Consider the following 16,383-nt stretch of genomic DNA (forward strand, 5'->3'; position numbering starts at 1 on the left):
CATTATAACATTTAACCTGATTCTCATGTAGAAGCTCTGGACAGATCATTTATACTAATGCCCACTGACATGGTTTGAGAACCACTGTTGTCTAACTTTTGCTCTCCAAGCATCTTAGTTTGCACATATTTAGATCAGAGAAGTCTTTTTCTCATGGTGTGACCACAAACCCTTTTATTAAGTTCAGTGTTTGGGCCGCTGTAATTATAGAATCCTGCTTACGTCCGTGGTTGCCAGTAGGTGGCGCTATGACTATGAGTTAATATTGGCATGCAGATGTCCTAAAATCATGACAGTAATCAAGCATGTCAACTTTGGGACAGTTTTGACAAAGTACAGTTGAGTTACAACAGCTTGATGGATGATGGCGAACCATGTAAAATGGCCGCTACACCAAGTCCATGTTTGATGAATTCTAAACTTTTAATCACTACGGTCTTTAGATTGTTCTGACCAAATTCTAAGCTGATCTGATTAATTACCTAGGACTAGTTCGTAGTACAGCACCTGGAAATGGGAAAAATACACGAGAAATTCATACAAAATTAGAAATGGCTGACTTCCGGTTGGGTTTAGAGCATGGACCCCTACGACTTTTTTTTAAATCCACATGTGATACATCTGCTTACCAAATGTTATACATCTAGGTGAAACGTACTGCGAGGGCTGCATCGTCGAAATATTGTAGGGGGCGCTATTGAGCAGAGTTGCCACTCTGAAGCATTAAAATCACATCAGATAATTACATTCAGGATTTTAAATGTGTGTGACAAGTTTGATTTTGTTTTGAGTATTTTTAGCCCCTCAAAAACACCTTTGTTTTTCATGGCGAGGAATGCGTCGCCACGGCAACGGCATTTCACAAAACAACAAGCTTTGAGTAACTTTTAATCACAAAGGTCTTTAGATTGTTCTGACCAAATTCTAAGTTGATCTGATTAATTCCCTGGGAGGAGTTCGTTAAAGTAGAGCGCCTGGAAATTGCAAAAACGACACTAGAAATTCAGACTAAATTCAAAATGGCTGATTTCCGGTTTGGTTTAGGGCATGGCCCCAAGAGACTTTTATTTAAGTGATACATGTGCCTACCAAATTTTGTTAATCTATGTGAAACATACTGCGAGGGCTGCTTCGTTGAAACTTTGTAGGGGGCGCTATTGAGCCGATTTAACACTCTGATTGAATAAAATCATATTATATAACTACATTTTGGCCTTGTGATCTGTGTGTCAAGTTTGCTTGTGTTTCGAGCTTTTTTAACCTCTCCAAATGACCATTGTTTTTCACGGCGAAGACTGCGTTACCACGGCAACGGTGTTCAACGAAACATCAAAAGCTTAGAGAACTGGCATTATGAACTTCTTACATTTGTGTGGAACAAATTTGATGTTGATCTGATTTTCCAACTAAGAGAAACAAGCCAAAGTATAAAGACTTCAACTTACTGTTGCCAGTAGGTGGCGCTATGACTATGATTCAAAATTGGCTTGCAGATGTCTTCAGGCCTGGAGTTTAATCAAACATGTGAAATCTGGTAAAGATTTGATGATGCGGAGTCGAGTTACATCAGTTTATTCGTTTATGGCGAAGGATCGAAGTTCGCCAAGCCGCCACGTCGCCGCCCTTCGACAACTTCTTACAATCTTCACAATGAAGCATTATCAACATCTTAAGGCTTTTCTGACAAAACTTTAGAGGGATTGGAATAATCTGTGAGGAGCAGGATGTCAAAGTACAAAACGTACAACTTCCAGTTGCCACTAGGTGGCGCTATTACTATGATTCTAAATTGTCATATACATGTGTTCAGGGTCAGGATGTTATGACATCTGAGAAATTTGGAGCAGATTAGGCAATGTACAGCCGAGTTACAACAACTTCCTGTTTCATGGCGAATGGTGTTTTTTTGCCGCCACGCCACGGACACATAGTTCGATAACTTTTTGATCTTTGAGTATCGTTTCACTGCCAAGGTCTCAAGAGCATACTGACCAAATCTGAAGGCAATCGGGTTTAATCTCTAGGAGGAGTTCGTTAAAGTACGGCGCCTTGAAACGGTCCAAAAACGTCATAAAATTCAAAATGGCCGACTTCCTGTTTGGTTTAGGATATACCTCCTTTTGACTTTTTTGTACGTCCCATCACGTTCCACATACCTACCAAATTTCATACAGCTAGGTGAAACCCAAAGTTGGGGCTACTCTGTAGGGGGCGCTATCAAGCCAAAATGTATGCCGCAGCTGGACACCCCAATAATACTGGAATTTTCACCACGATTGAATTTTGTGCCAAATTTCAAAAGATTCCCAGTATCCCAAGCACCTCCTTTTTGCGATGAAACTGGTACGATAATAATAATAAAAAACATTAGAATAACAATAGGTCCTCCGCTCCGACTACGTCGGTGCTCGGGCCCTAAAAATGTGTTTCTCTTGTAAATGGAGTCAAGTTGCTCAGATTGATTTAAATTCACTCATCATTCTATTACAGACAATGTGTGTTTGATAGTCAAACCTCTTGTGACAAACAGCTCAAATAAGCTCTTTGATCTTAATTTATTAAAACATTATGTTATCATATTTAATCATACTGTTGCGTTTACAGAAGAGATATAATGTAGTTGTATATAATATGAGCAACAATTTGGACCCGCTCAAGGATCTGTAGCCAAGATTAGGGACCACTGTTTCTATATTAACTGTTTGCCCAACTTAAATCACTGACAAGTAATTAGTGGATGAAAAAGTATTCAGATCCTTCACTGCATTAAACGTACTAATACTGATGAAACAATCCTTTACGAGTAAATACCTGCATTCAACCTTAGTCAAGTATGTTATTATCAGCAAAATGTACTTTAAGTGCAGAAATTAAAAGTACCCGTGCAGTAAGATGTACATTATTACTGCACGGGTAGTGCAATCTGAAAATCTCTGAAAATCTGAGTCTGTGTCAGAGTGATATCCGGTCTATCCAACGAGGATTGTAACCAATAGATGTAGAGATACAATGGAGACTGGGTCCGCCCACTTACTGTCAAAAAGAAAAACTGCGAGTGAGCGAGCAGCTAAAAGGTTCACGAGCGAGCAGGTTAAAGTTTCGCGAGCGAGCAGCTAAAAGGTTCACGAGCGAGCAGGTTAAAGTTTCGCGAGCGAGCAGCTAAAAGGTTCACGAGCGAGCAGGTTAAAGTTTCGCGAGCGAGCAGAGTAAAGTTTCGCGAGCGGACTTTCGCTCACGCGAGAGTGAATTTCGCTCGCGGAGTTATGTAAAAGCGCTCGTCAAAGTAAAATACGTGCGCGGCCGTTTGATTTGTGCACGCGCGTGAATCTCATTTGCGCTCTCGGATTTTGACACTGATTTGCCTTCATACAAGGGTACATCCCAAGTCTCTTAATTGCATCCCCATTTCCCTCACTTGGGTCCTTTCCTTGCGTCTTAGTCCCTCCCACCAGGGATGCATGAAGGAAACCATGCGAGGAGAGAGGAACGAGGAAATATGTTTTAAGACACTTGAGACGTCCTTTCCTCAGTTGCGTCACATGAAGCGACGTCTGTTTCTGATGATGGCGGCCGCTGATCACAGCTGTCAATCGGCTTTAATAGCTGGAGAGACTTTTGAGAAGTTTGTGTCTGTTCACATGATCACTGTACTTAATAATAGTAACTAATACTAAAAACTAATAGACACACAGTAATCATCACTGTAGAGGTGTTTTCTCTGTCACCTCTTTAATAAACTGTCCTGTTTATGAGCGCAGGATCGATTTCTACCGGCAGAATGCGTTTGTCATATTTTTTACTTATTTGCATCTGTACGTTTTGAAATTATGACTGTGACGTGATTATTAAATAACCCAGAATATGATTATGGTTTCTCTTAAATTATATAACTCTACAAGTCATTGAGGGAAATATCAGATCATGAAAAGACAAATCTTTCTAACAAATGAAGAAAGTTGTTTGTGCTCCTTTTGTTGTTCAGTCTACAATGAACATATATTTAAACCAGATACTGAATCGGAAAACGAATCAAATATAAAGTTTGAGTTTAATCTGCGATCCGTCTTCGCTGTTTACATGTTGAAAAAAATCGTATCAGTCTGATCAGCTGCAGCCTCCAATCACATAACTGATGAACAAAGAGGGGGCGTGGCAGCTTTTAAAACACTTCCTGGAAGCCTGTTCTCGTGGGTCCTCGCTCATGGCTCCTCCGAGATCCCTCCTCTCTCCTCGATCCTCGCTCCTCCGAGCTAAATAAGAGCTTTGGGACGGCCGTCAATATGGCGGCGCAGAACAACTTCCGGTTCAAGCGAGGATCGAGGAAATGACAGTTAAGAGAATTGAGATGTACCCCAAGTCTCTTATTTGGAATTTCCTTGATCAAGGATCGAGGAGGGATAATTGAGGAGCCATGAGCAAGGACGCACGAGAACAGCCTTCCGACACGCCCCCTCATTGTTCATAAGTTATGTGATTGGACGCTGCAGCCGATCAGACTGAACAGATTTTTCTAAATCAGTTTCATACCAGAGTGAAGACAGATCAGAGATTAAACTCTGGTTGTATATTTGATTAGTTTTGTAATTCACCATCTGGTTTAAATATGTTCATTGTAGACTGAACAACAAAAACACCACAAACGACTTTCTTCATTTATTAGAAATATTTGTCTTCTCATGATCTGATATTTCCCTCAATAACTTTTATTATGAATACAATTAAAATAATTTCCATTCAGTCACGTTTGATTGAACCAAGTGTGTAGGTGCTTTCATTTTAGGTAATGGAGGACAACAAACCATGGGCTCTGATCTCAGAGGTGGGCGAACAAGGTTGCATTGAAGAGGTCATGGACATATTGAAACCACACTTCCACATCATCTGCCACAAAGACTTCCTTCAGAACTCTCTGGTGCACGGTCCAAAAATCCAGGCCATATTAATGTGGGATAACCTCCCAGCAGCCGAGCCTTCGCTGCTCAGATTGCTTCCCTCGCTGAAGGTGGTCGCCAACGGAGGAGCAGGCATTGACCACCTGGATTTGCCGTACATCACCAGTCTGGGAGTGAAGGTGACCAACACGCCTGGTGTAGTGAGCGATGCCACTGCAGATATTGCGATGGGTCTGCTTCTGGCATCGGCACGCAGGATCGTTGAATGTGAGTCAAGTCCGTTTTAATTTTAAAGACCAAAATCATACATTTTCTCCAAGAGCTTAACAGTCTGTGTTAAATGCCTCAGTAGGGCAATGGTGATGAAATAAACCTTCAGCTTGTTTGAGGCCATGTCCTGTTTTTCTGCAGGTCACCAAACAGTTGCAGACCCCAACATTGTCTGTATACCGCAAGAACTGATGGGAGTTGAAGTCACAGGGTCGACTCTGGGGATTATTGGAATGGGACACATTGGCTCCAAAATTGCTCAAAGAGGCAAAGGATTTGACATGAAGATCCTGTATCACAATAGGAACAGGAGGTAAAAGTTTGATGACATAATAGTTCATTTTGAAATTCCGTAGTGAGATTTTAGTCGATGCGTTACATTTTCAGACTAATTCACATCAAATACAGGAATAATTCCTGAACCTATACCTATTGTACAGTCAAAAAATATAGATAGTGATAAATGATTAATGAAAATGATAACAATAGATAAAAATGCAATTATGGACTAAAAAAAGCTTTGGCAACTTCAGTTCCCAATACTATTCCAGATATAAATCAACGAGAGACTGTTAATTGTTAGCTTTGTCTTTTCTCTGTGCTGTTCAGGAGTGTTGAAAATGAGCAGGCGGTTGGTGCGAGTTACCGGGAGAACATGGACGACCTGCTGAAAGAGTCTGACTTTGTCATGCTGGCGGTCAACCTGACCCCAGAAACCACAGGCCTGATCAGCCACAGAGAGCTGTCTCTCATGAAACCCACAGCAACTCTGGTCAACATCAGCAGAGGTGAGAATAATGTCCCTCATTCACCAATATCTTCCTAAGTTTGTACTTAAAGTTCTTCTTGAGAGAGGTCCTAAGACAAAGACATTTCAGATTCACTATGTGTTCTGAAATTGCAGAGTTAGCATAGATAAACGCCCCCTGCTAATTCCCGTGAAATGGCATCACACTGCAGGGCTGTTTGCACACGCAGAAATTGAAGAGAAAAGTCAAGAGAATTAAGTCAAGATTGCCCAAATGAAAGTAAAGAGGTTGAGGCTCCCGAACCAAAGTTTATAATGTTTGGTAATCGGCAATTATCTAGTAAAAATTATGATAAATAATGCTGAAATACAGTGTATGAACTTGTTTAAAAAACATTACATTATATAAATCTTACGATATGAATCATACTTTACCTGCTGTGTGGAATTATGGCCAAACTCATACAAAACCAACACTAATCTAATTTTCATGATACAGAAGAGAGCTTAAACATTGTAAAACTGTATTCAGAGGTTGTTTGAAATTAGAGTGAGACAGTATGAATTTAGGGGAATAGGTGTATTAAAAACAAGGATTGTGTAGTTCATACTAATATTTAAAAGTAAGTTGGTAAACATATTTTTTTTAATTATTTGACATGAAATGTGTGGAACTTCTTTTTTTTTTAAACTAGTAGTGAAAGGGTTAAGGCCTGTTGGGTAGGCCCAAGTTGAAGCTTATTTTTTTGTTTTCCCTTTAATTTAATGATTTGTTGGTATTTATTTTTATATGCATCATTTTTGGTCAATAAGGACCGAAATATATTATTACAACTCCAAACGTGAAGAAAAAACAACTACTTCTGCAGGAAGTGAACACCAAACCAGTCATATTTAGAAGCATAGTGGATATAAAATAACATGCCCAAAAAAGAAGCAAGGGATGCTGTTACTTGTTCAATGTTGAAGTGTTAGAAACGATGTAATCTGAATCCTGTGCTCTCGAGTGTGCGTAGATTCTGTTCTTACTAAAGAACGAATCCTAAACAAGAAAAAAATGGTGAATGTCAATCTTTGTGAAAACTGCTTATGTGGGTTTTAAGGAGACATTTGTTCTTAGGAACCTTTGCTGAATAAGGACAAATTAGTTTTCTGTATTTTACCAATCTTGGTTAAAGAATTGCAAAAGTTACTGTGAAGTTATTCTGAAACACTGATGTTTAATCTAATTTTTGAGTTTTCATGCCTCAGGTCTGGTGGTGGACCAGGATGCTTTAGTCAAAGCTTTGCGGTCTGGAACGATTCGTGCGGCGGCATTAGATGTGACTCACCCTGAACCATTACCAAGGTCTCACCACACTCTTTACCCAGAATCACAAGTCATTGAAGTGAAACTATGTAACTGTTGAAAGAACACTCTTCCTCTTTGAATTGAATTTTATACCCATGAGTAATAAAACACACTCTTGCTCAGTTCAAAACACTAAGGAATTTACTTACTTTACATAATAACCGGTGAACTTGACAGTCAATTCCCAGCAAAAGGAACATAGTCTTGCTTAAACTGTACAACAGTGAACCTTGTCACACCAATAGATCAGAGGAAAGAGCAGCAAGTACTGACAACAGTCAGTACAGTTATGTTAAATTAAATCATAGTTGATCATTGTGAATTATTCATACATTTAAAATGAGATACAAGTGTTTTAATTTAGGTGTCAAGACAGTCTTTTAGAAAGATGTCACTAGTAGTTATGGACATAAAGACAAGTATCACCCTGCAGCTCTGTACAGCTCTACCATGACTTTGTCTATCTTTGTTCATCTGGCCTGCAACTACACTCTCATCCATCATGTTTCCAGCAGTAGCAGGCAGCTAGCTAGTAAACATCAAAAGAAGCAGAATTTAACATTTGCCGACTCTTTGCTGGCTCCAACAACTCCTCTTCTTTATCTTGTGCAGCGATCATCCTCTCCTTGGCCTTCCTAATGTGATAATCACCCCCCACGTTGGCACCAACACTCTCGCTACAACAAGAAAGATGGTGCAGAAGATGGCAGACAATGTTTTGGCTGTACTGAATGGACAAGCCATTCCCAATGAAGTCAAACCAAATTAAATGACTTCACTGGTGGTACCACAACTGTCTGTAGTTGGAAGTGTTTTCCTAGTGCAAGAAGTAGTTTGGTTCTGTCTTACAATCCGCCATCATTGCTGTGGTCAACACAATTCTTTGAGTAACAGTAAGATAACTAATGTATCAATTAACCTTTAATATCATTAGTCTGTAAACAAATGGATATAAAATTACATGACCGCATGATTACATTAATGTTTAAGTGTAGTATTACAACTTTATTTTGACTGGATAACTGTTACCACATTTTGCTCTGTTATCATTTCTCATACTTTAAAGTTTTCTTATTGTTACAATTTGCATATATCTGTAATGAAGGCCCTCTCCATTACAAGCATTTGTTTCAAGGAAATAAGAGACACACTAAGGGTTGAATGTTTTATTATACTGTTGATTGGTTTCTGGTGGATGTTCTCAGGTATAGTTATTGAAGGTTGGGCCAGTTGATACAAACATATTAGTTTGGCTGTCTTTGCCAAAATAATTGAGTTGGAAACTTGTTTATTGGTGTTGTCAAATAACATGTATATTCAAATCCTCTGCTGTGTCTCCAGGGAGTGCTCCAGGGTGTTCGGCTTAAATGAGTCCTCAGGGTACATGAGCACCAATTTATAGTTGCTGGAGGTATCATGTATTGATTAGTAGAGGGGTGGTAGTGAGATTGACATTAGGATGTTAGGGATCCATTTGAATGTATTTGTTATAGTTTTGGTAATTGGGTTCTCGGGTAAGGGGCATAGTTACCTATATTGTTGTGGTGTTGAAGTCCTCGTCAGTGGTAGGCTATATAAGGCTGCCATATTCAATCTAGTGCTTTCGCTGCCAGGACCACATGCTGCCTGTGGTCCACCATGTAATGGACTGAGTGTCATGTCTTTGTGATCATTGTTGGGGAAATAAACACCTGGTTGGTTTGCACCTAATCTCTGTGTCAGTTCTCCTGCTTCCAAAGTCCAGCCGCTGCATGGCCATCGTAACAAGTGGTATCAGAAGTGGGATCTGCATCACAGTGGGGAGTTTGGAATGACTAGAGGTACGAAGAAGAATGACCAGCAGGAAGAGCCTGATGTGATGGCGCATGTGCATCAGCTAACCAGGAGGCCGTGGCAGCCAGCAACCAAGCGGGCAAGATGGAGGAACTGTCACGTCTGATCAAAAATCTCACCCGGTCTCAAGCAGCCAGAGACCAGCAGATGGAAAAATACTTTTCCCGTCAAGAACAAAGATGGAAGAGCACGCAGCATCAGTTTCAGCAGATACAGTCGCAGGTGAATGAAATGAAGGAAGATAACAAATGTGAGCGGGTGGAGCAATCTCTGAGCGGAAGTGATGACGTTGATGATTCAGATGAGGGAACAGGTCAGACAAACAACGCAGGACTTCAGAGGGAACCACCAGTCCGCAGAGAACCGAAGCTGCTCCCACTGTCGTCAGATGATGACGTTGAACACTTTTTGACAACATTTGAAAGAATGGCACAAGTCTGTCGATGGCCAAAAGATGAGTGGGCTGTTCGCCTGGTCCCTTTGCTGACAGGGAAGACAAGGAGTGCCTATGTGTTCTTGGACATTGCAGACGCTGAAGATTATGAAAAAGTTAAAGCGGCAATATATGAAATCACAGATACATACCGCCGAAGGTTTCGGTCTATGAATATTCTTCAGGGAGAGACCCCACGTGAGCTGTATGTTCGCCTAAAAGACATGTTCGACAGTGACCGAGATATCTAAGATGTTGTTTTTTGAACAGTTCCTGAGGATGGTGCACCCGGACTTTGAGGTATGGATCCGTGAGCATGACCCTCGTACTGCAGAGGAAGCAGCTCAGTTGGCTGAAGTATTCACAGCAGCCAGAAGAGGGACCAGACACCACCTTTGGCAGAGACATTTTGCCCAGAGAAGCAAGTCCACTGGGGGTGAGCGGGGCTCTGGTCAGACTCAAGGTAGAGTTTTTTCCAGCGGTAGGCAGTTTCCATTTTGTAACACCAGCAAGTCAGACCCTGATAAAAGCACTCCTTTCAGAGCTTCTAAACGAGATGGGCGATGGGCTTCAACTGGCTTCTCACCATTTGAACTGCTTTATGGACGTCAGGTGAGAGGGCCACTGGACCTCCTGAAAAACTACTGGGAACGTCCTACATCAAGGGAAGAGAATGTGGTGGCATACGTGGTCAAGATGAGAGAAAAGTTGGATGATATGTCAGCACTGGCCCAGGAGACTATGAGGACGGCTCAAAAGAAGGGGTATGACCATAAAGCAGGAGAGAGGGTTTTTGAACCAGGGAGAAAAGGTAATGTTACTGCTTCCTACTTCTGACAGCAAGCTTTTGACCAAGTGGCATGGACCTTATGAAGTCATGAGATGGATTGGGAAGGTCACTTATGAAATCTATATGCCAAAGAGAGTAGAGAAAAATCAGAAATTCCATGTAAACTTGTTAAAGGAGTTTCAGGTTCGCCAGGAGCCAACGCACCATCAGCTGTTCGTTTGTGCAGTCCATGATGAGGTGACTGAAAAGTTCTTTCCTGCCAGGCACAGTGGAGTCCAGTCCAGTGAATCCGTCTCATCTGTGCACCTCCGAGCAGACAGATGTGGTACCTCTTCTGGACCCAAAGCTCTTCAGAGAGACGCCGGGCTTCACCACCCTTGTTCAGCGCAAGATTGGCTAAATAAAAATGCTCCAGGGCGGCAGAGGAGCTACAGGATTCCTGAGCAGTTGGTGCTTGTGTTACAGAAATAAATCAAGTTGATGTTGGAACTGGGTATAATTGAGGTATCCAGCAGTGGATGGTGCAGCCCAGTAGTGTTATTACGTCTTGTTTGTGCTCTCCGTCTGCCCGCCCTCAGTGTCCTCTCAGGTGCCGCCCTTTTCCCTCAAAGCTGTGGATCACCTTTGTTCCAGCCGTGTTGGCTGTTAACTTAAGTTAACATAAATAAAGTTAATCACCAATTACAGTGTTAAGATGTAACGTTAGTAACCTAACTTGTGTTTACTTGTGCTGTTATTGAACCGACTGTAGGAAAACAAACAGGACGATTATCATAAGGGAGAGGGGACCAGAAATCGCCGACAATGAACAGTTGAGGTAACGCTAAAGGTAACGTTACGTGTGTGTTATCCCAGGAGCAATATTAACACCAGATCAAACTCATTTTATTGTTGAACGTTGGTCCATTGTCTTCGCTTCATTTCTTCACCTAACGTAATCAGCTCATCACAGTCTGTTGATTTAAACTGTATGGTATTGTTGTATTAGCTTTTTGCAAAGACTTGCACTGATATGTTAACATGTGAGGCACATGCAAACCCACAGTTGCACACCCAAAGCTTCTTTTAAATGTGTTTATCCTGGATGTCATAGAACTTTCCAGAAGTTCAGAACATTGTTTCTAATTATTTTTTTGTTTGTTTTACAGTCACTCGTCATCAGAGATTGAGGATACCAGCCAGACGCTGCAGTCAAGTCCTCTGTCAAGATGTTCTCTCTTTGTTTTCATTCATGCTGTTCAAATTAACTATAAATGTGTATAAGACTTGTTAACAAGCTAGACTGTGATGCAGTTCTATTACACTGTTCGTGATACTATTTTAATTCAGCGTTTCACTCTTAATGCTATTTTAATTCAGTGTCTAAGGGAGCGACGCCGAGATCGAAAAGTGGCCGATGTTATACTACTGTTGTTCAGTGGTATGTACCCATCCCTAGAGTGGTATGCCACGATTGTTCAGCGGTATTTACCTATCCCTGGGGTGGTATGCCAGTACTTTTCCAATGTCACACTGTTTCCTCAAGGCAGGTGCCGCTTGAAAGTTCATATTGGTGGTATATGCCGTTTAATCAGAGTGATAGAGATATAGACAGACATAGATACACACTGGCCACAATATCAGTTTCAGGGCACATCAGCAAAGACTAAATCACTTGATTGTCATTTAAAAAGCCTTTCATATAACCAAACAAGAAAATGGACGAGATAAAATAGATTCATTCCTTTATTTAAGACGCTGTGTTGCACTATTTTTTCAATAAAGTCCAAAAAATACATTTACGGCATCACTGTTCATGAATCAAACCAATTTACATTAATTGTACATATGCATCAAGAGACACCACTGGTGTGCCTGTCTGACAGTGGACTACCACTTTCAAGTGGAACCTGACTTCAGCAAACAGTGTGCCGTTGGAAAAGTACTGGAATACTACTCTTAAGGATAGGTACCTACCGCTGAACAACAGAAGCATACCATCGACCACTTTTCGAACTCGGCGCTACTGGTCTGAGTTCAGTTAAGCAGGTCATTAAAGATTTTATTTGTTTTCTTCTAAACATGCAGTACATTGTGAGTTTTGTGATGCAATACAAATGACCCTTTATTATTTGTCAGAACATGTATTAAACTGCAACAATTATGTATTGAATGTCCATTGTTAGTCATTTATTTGTTGACAATTAAATGCAAAGGTATTGGGTGGTATTACCCTCTGTAAATAAACAGTAACTTTCTGGCATATACTGTAAAATCACGGTAAAACCCAGTTATCCTACTCTCACATACCGTAATCCAGTATACAGTGAGATACTGTAAAAGTAAATTACGGTAGCTTCACTGTAAAAAACCCCAGTAAATTACTGGCGTCCCTACTGCCAGTAAGTCACCGTTATTTTATGGTGAAATTGTTTAGAATGCAGGGTAGGCGTCAGGAGAGCTGAGTATTAACTGGCCCTGTATAGGGGCACAAAAACTCCTACCGAAAAACAGTACCGAAAAAAGATGGCTCACTGAGATTTTGCATTGACTTTAGTTACCTGAACTCTGTGTCTCACTTTGATCCCTATCCCATGCCCAGAATTGATGGGCGGAGAGAGTTGGGAGAGCAAAGTACACCACTAACCTGGACCTGAGTAAAGGCTATTGGCAGGTTGACAATGGGTTGACAGCCTTTAGGACTCCATTTAGTAGCCATCACTTTAAGGTGATGCCATTTGGCCTCCATGGGGCACCAGCTACTTTTCAGAGACTAATGAACCATGTTTTGAGAGATGAGTTTTCAGCTGCCTACTCGTGGTAAATTTCAGCCAGTCCTGGGTGGAACATGTCACATCTGCAACAAGTCCTGCAATGTATTAAAGCTGCAGGATTAACCATTAATCCAAAGAAATGTGCAGTAGCCCAGAAAGAGGTTGAGTATTTGGGTTATGTCATTGGCTTGGGCGAGATCAAGCCTCAAGTGGGGAAGGTGGAGGCCATTCAGGTCTTCCCTGTTCCTACCACCAAGAAGAAGGTGAAGAGTTTCATGGGCCTAGTGGGGTGGTACAGGAAGTTAATTCCCCACTTTGCGGAGCGTTTACTGGTTATTAACAACCCAACAAGAGCCCCAGCACCTAACAAAGTGCAATGGACCAAGGAGTGTGACTGAGCTTTGTCCCTTGGTGGGGTGCTTTTGCAGGAAGTGAAGGGAGACATGAAGCCAGTTCTCAGTCGCAAGCTTAAGGACAGAGAGACAAGGCATTCTGTGGAGAAGGAGTGTCTGGCAATAAAGTGGGCCATTGACACACTCAGATACTACTTCCTAGGATAATACTTCTATCTGGAGACTGATCATCCTGCCCTCCAGTGGTTGCATCGGATTAAAGACGCCAACATGCGCATTACTGGATGGTAATTGGCTCTGCAGCCATATAACTTTACAGTCCACAATAGATGATACAAATGATTGAGAGTATAAACTGTTGTTTTTTTGGCGCTGTTAAATAACATGTATATTTAAATCACTTACCTCTGCTGTGTCTCCTCTTCAGGGGTTTCGGCCTAAAGAGTCCCCAGTGTACATGAGCACCAATTTATAGTTCCGGGAGGTACCATGTATTAATTAGTAGAGGGGTGGTAGTAAAATGGAATTCCCTGTTTGGGTTTTATATTATCTCTATTGTGATGTGTAACCACAATATAGATCATACACATGATTGACATTATGATGTTAGGGATACATTTTAATGTATTTGTTATAGTTTAGGTAATTGTGTTGTCGGGTAAGGAGCATAGTTACCTATATTGCAGTGGGGTTGAGGTCCTCGTCAGTGGCAGGCTATATAGGGCTGCCATAGTCAATCTAGTGCTGACAGGACCACATGCTTGTCAAACTGTGTTTTAACTCGAGGTAATGGAGGACAACAAACCATGGGCTCTGATCTCAGAGGTGGGCGAACAAGGTTGCATTGAAGAGGTCATGGACATACTGAAACCACACTTCCACATCATCTGCCACAAAGACTTCCTTCAGAAGTCTCTGGTGCACGGGCCAAAAATCCAGGCCATATTAATGTGGAAGGGCTCACCTGCAGCCGAGCCTTCGCTGCTCAGATTGCTTCCCTCGCTGAAGGTGGTCGCCAACGGAGGAGCAGGCATTGACCACCTGGATTTGCCGTACATCACCAGTCTGGGAGTGAAGGTGACCAACACGCCTGGTGTAGTGAGCGATTCCACTGCAGATATCGCGATGGGTCTGCTTCTGACATCGGCATGCAGGATCGTTGAATGCGAGTCAAGTCCGTTTTAATTTTAAAGACCAAAATCATACATTTTCTCCAAGAGCTTAACAGTCTGTGTTAAATGCCTCAATAGGGCAATGGTGATGAAATAAACCTTCAGCTTGTTTGAGGCCATGTCCTGTTTTTCTGCAGGTCACCAAACAGTTGCAGACCCCAACATTGTCTGTATACCGCAAGAACTGATGGCAGTTGAAGCCACAGGGTCGACTCTGGAGACTATTGGAATGGGACACATTGGCTCCAAAATTGCTCAAAGAGGCAAAGGATTTGACATGAAGATCCTGTATCACAACAGGAACAGGAGGTAAAAGTTTGATGACATAATAGTTCATTTTGAAATTCTGTAGTGAGATTTTAGTCGATGCGTTACATTTTCAGACTAATTCACATCAAATAAAGGAATAATTGCTGAATCTATACCTATTGTACAGTCAAAAAATTATAGATGGTAATAAATGATTAATGAAAATTATAACATAATAGATCAAAATGCAATTATGGACCAAAAAAAGCTTTGGCAACTTCAGTTCCCAATACTATTCCAGATATTTTAAAGCAACAAACCAACGAGAGACTGTTAATTGTTAGCTTTGTCTTTTCTCTGTGCTGTTCAGGAGTGTTGAAGATGAGCAGGCGGTTGGTGCGAGTTACCGGGAGAACATGGACGACCTGCTGAAAGAGTCTGACTTTGTCATGCTGGCGGTCAACCTGACCCCAGAAACCACAGGCCTGATCAGCCACAGAGAGCTGTCCCTCATGAAACCCACAGCAACTCTGGTCAAGCAGAGGTGAGAATAATGTATTTCCTATAATTTACTAATCTTGGTAAAATAATTGCAAAAGTTACTGTGAAGTTATTCTAATTTTGGACTTGTGGACCAGGATGCTTTAGTCAAAGCTTTGCAGTCTCGAACAATTCGTGCGGCGGCATTAGATGTGACTCACCCTGAACCATTACCAAGGTCTCACCACACTTTCCTCGGTTTAACTTTACACCAAAGGGACGTACAAGCATATCTGTATCTGCAGAACAGCCAATTGAAACGCCCTCTCTCTGAATTGACATCACTGGCTTATTATTCTCAAGCATGAAAACTAAGTCAAGAGGACGTGCAGAAGTCTAGTTTTCTCTTTGACCACTTGTATTTCTACTACGCATATAAATTATGTGAAAGATGTTCATAGACGTTATGAACATCACCCACACAGCTCTGTATGCTCTGAGACAGTTTTAGCATCTAAATATTAAATTCTGCTTCCTTTTGAAGTGGAATTTAACATTTGCCAACTCTTTGGCTCCCAACAACTCCTCTTCTATATCTTGTGCATCGATCATCCTCTCCTTGGCCTTCCTAATGTGATAATCACCCCCCACGTTGGCACCAACACTCTTGCTACATCAAGAAAGATGATGCAGAAGATGGTAGATAATGTTTTGGCTGTACTGAATGGACAATCCATTCCAAATGAAGTCAAATCAAAATGACTCTTCACTGATGGTACCACAACTGTCTGTAGTTGGAAGTGTTTTCCAGAAGTGTTTGTAAGATGAAGTACAGATGAAGTTTTTACTTGTTTGTTTTTTCTGTCTAACAATCTGCCATAATTACTGTGATAAACATTATTTATGTTACTATTAACTACCTAATGTATACATGTATATTTGCAAATTTAATATCGCATTGCTCAATTAAAATCACACTGAATGAATATGTTGCACCACTATCGTAATCTGTTGTTGATAATTTGCATAGGCAATAAATGTTATTATAGCATGAATTAT

At 41.2% G+C, this 16,383-nt stretch overlaps 2 protein-coding genes across 2 annotated transcripts; both read left to right on the forward strand.

The window, feature by feature from the left end:
* The first annotated feature begins 4,665 nt into the window (after positions 1-4,665).
* LOC137886237 (probable 2-ketogluconate reductase) lies at positions 4,666-8,971 on the forward strand. Its single transcript, XM_068728597.1, has 5 exons — positions 4,666-5,159; positions 5,304-5,475; positions 5,772-5,950; positions 7,162-7,258; positions 7,874-8,971. The coding sequence occupies exons 1-5, from the start codon at positions 4,784-4,786 to the stop codon at positions 8,028-8,030; spliced, it is 981 nt and encodes a 326-aa protein (XP_068584698.1). The 5' UTR covers positions 4,666-4,783; the 3' UTR covers positions 8,031-8,971.
* Positions 8,972-14,212: 5,241 nt separating this feature from the next.
* Positions 14,213-16,086, forward strand: LOC137886239 (probable 2-ketogluconate reductase). The gene is made up of 5 exons (XM_068728600.1): positions 14,213-14,588; positions 14,733-14,904; positions 15,215-15,382; positions 15,455-15,563; positions 15,931-16,086. Exons 1-5 carry the CDS (start codon positions 14,213-14,215, stop codon positions 16,084-16,086), a joined length of 981 nt encoding a protein of 326 aa, XP_068584701.1.
* Positions 16,087-16,383: the final 297 nt, after the last annotated feature.

This window comes from Cebidichthys violaceus, unplaced genomic scaffold (assembly GCF_023349555.1).
Source record: "Cebidichthys violaceus isolate CVI_PGR_0920_01 unplaced genomic scaffold, fCebVio1.0.p SCAF_42, whole genome shotgun sequence".
Classification (NCBI taxonomy): Eukaryota; Metazoa; Chordata; class Actinopteri; order Perciformes; family Stichaeidae; genus Cebidichthys; species Cebidichthys violaceus.

Coding starts and splice junctions, on each gene's coding strand:
- LOC137886239 (XM_068728600.1), top strand. CDS start 14,213: ATGGAGGACAACAAACCATGGGCTCTGATCTCAGAGGTGGGCGAACAA. Junction 15,383..15,454: donor CCCACAGCAACTCTGGTCAA/GCAGAGGTGAGA, acceptor GTTACTGTGAAG/TTATTCTAATTTTGGACTTG. Junction 15,564..15,930: donor ACCCTGAACCATTACCAAGG/TCTCACCACACT, acceptor ATCTTGTGCATC/GATCATCCTCTCCTTGGCCT.
- LOC137886237 (XM_068728597.1), top strand. CDS start 4,784: ATGGAGGACAACAAACCATGGGCTCTGATCTCAGAGGTGGGCGAACAA. Junction 5,476..5,771: donor TATCACAATAGGAACAGGAG/GTAAAAGTTTGA, acceptor TGTGCTGTTCAG/GAGTGTTGAAAATGAGCAGG. Junction 5,951..7,161: donor TCTGGTCAACATCAGCAGAG/GTGAGAATAATG, acceptor TTCATGCCTCAG/GTCTGGTGGTGGACCAGGAT.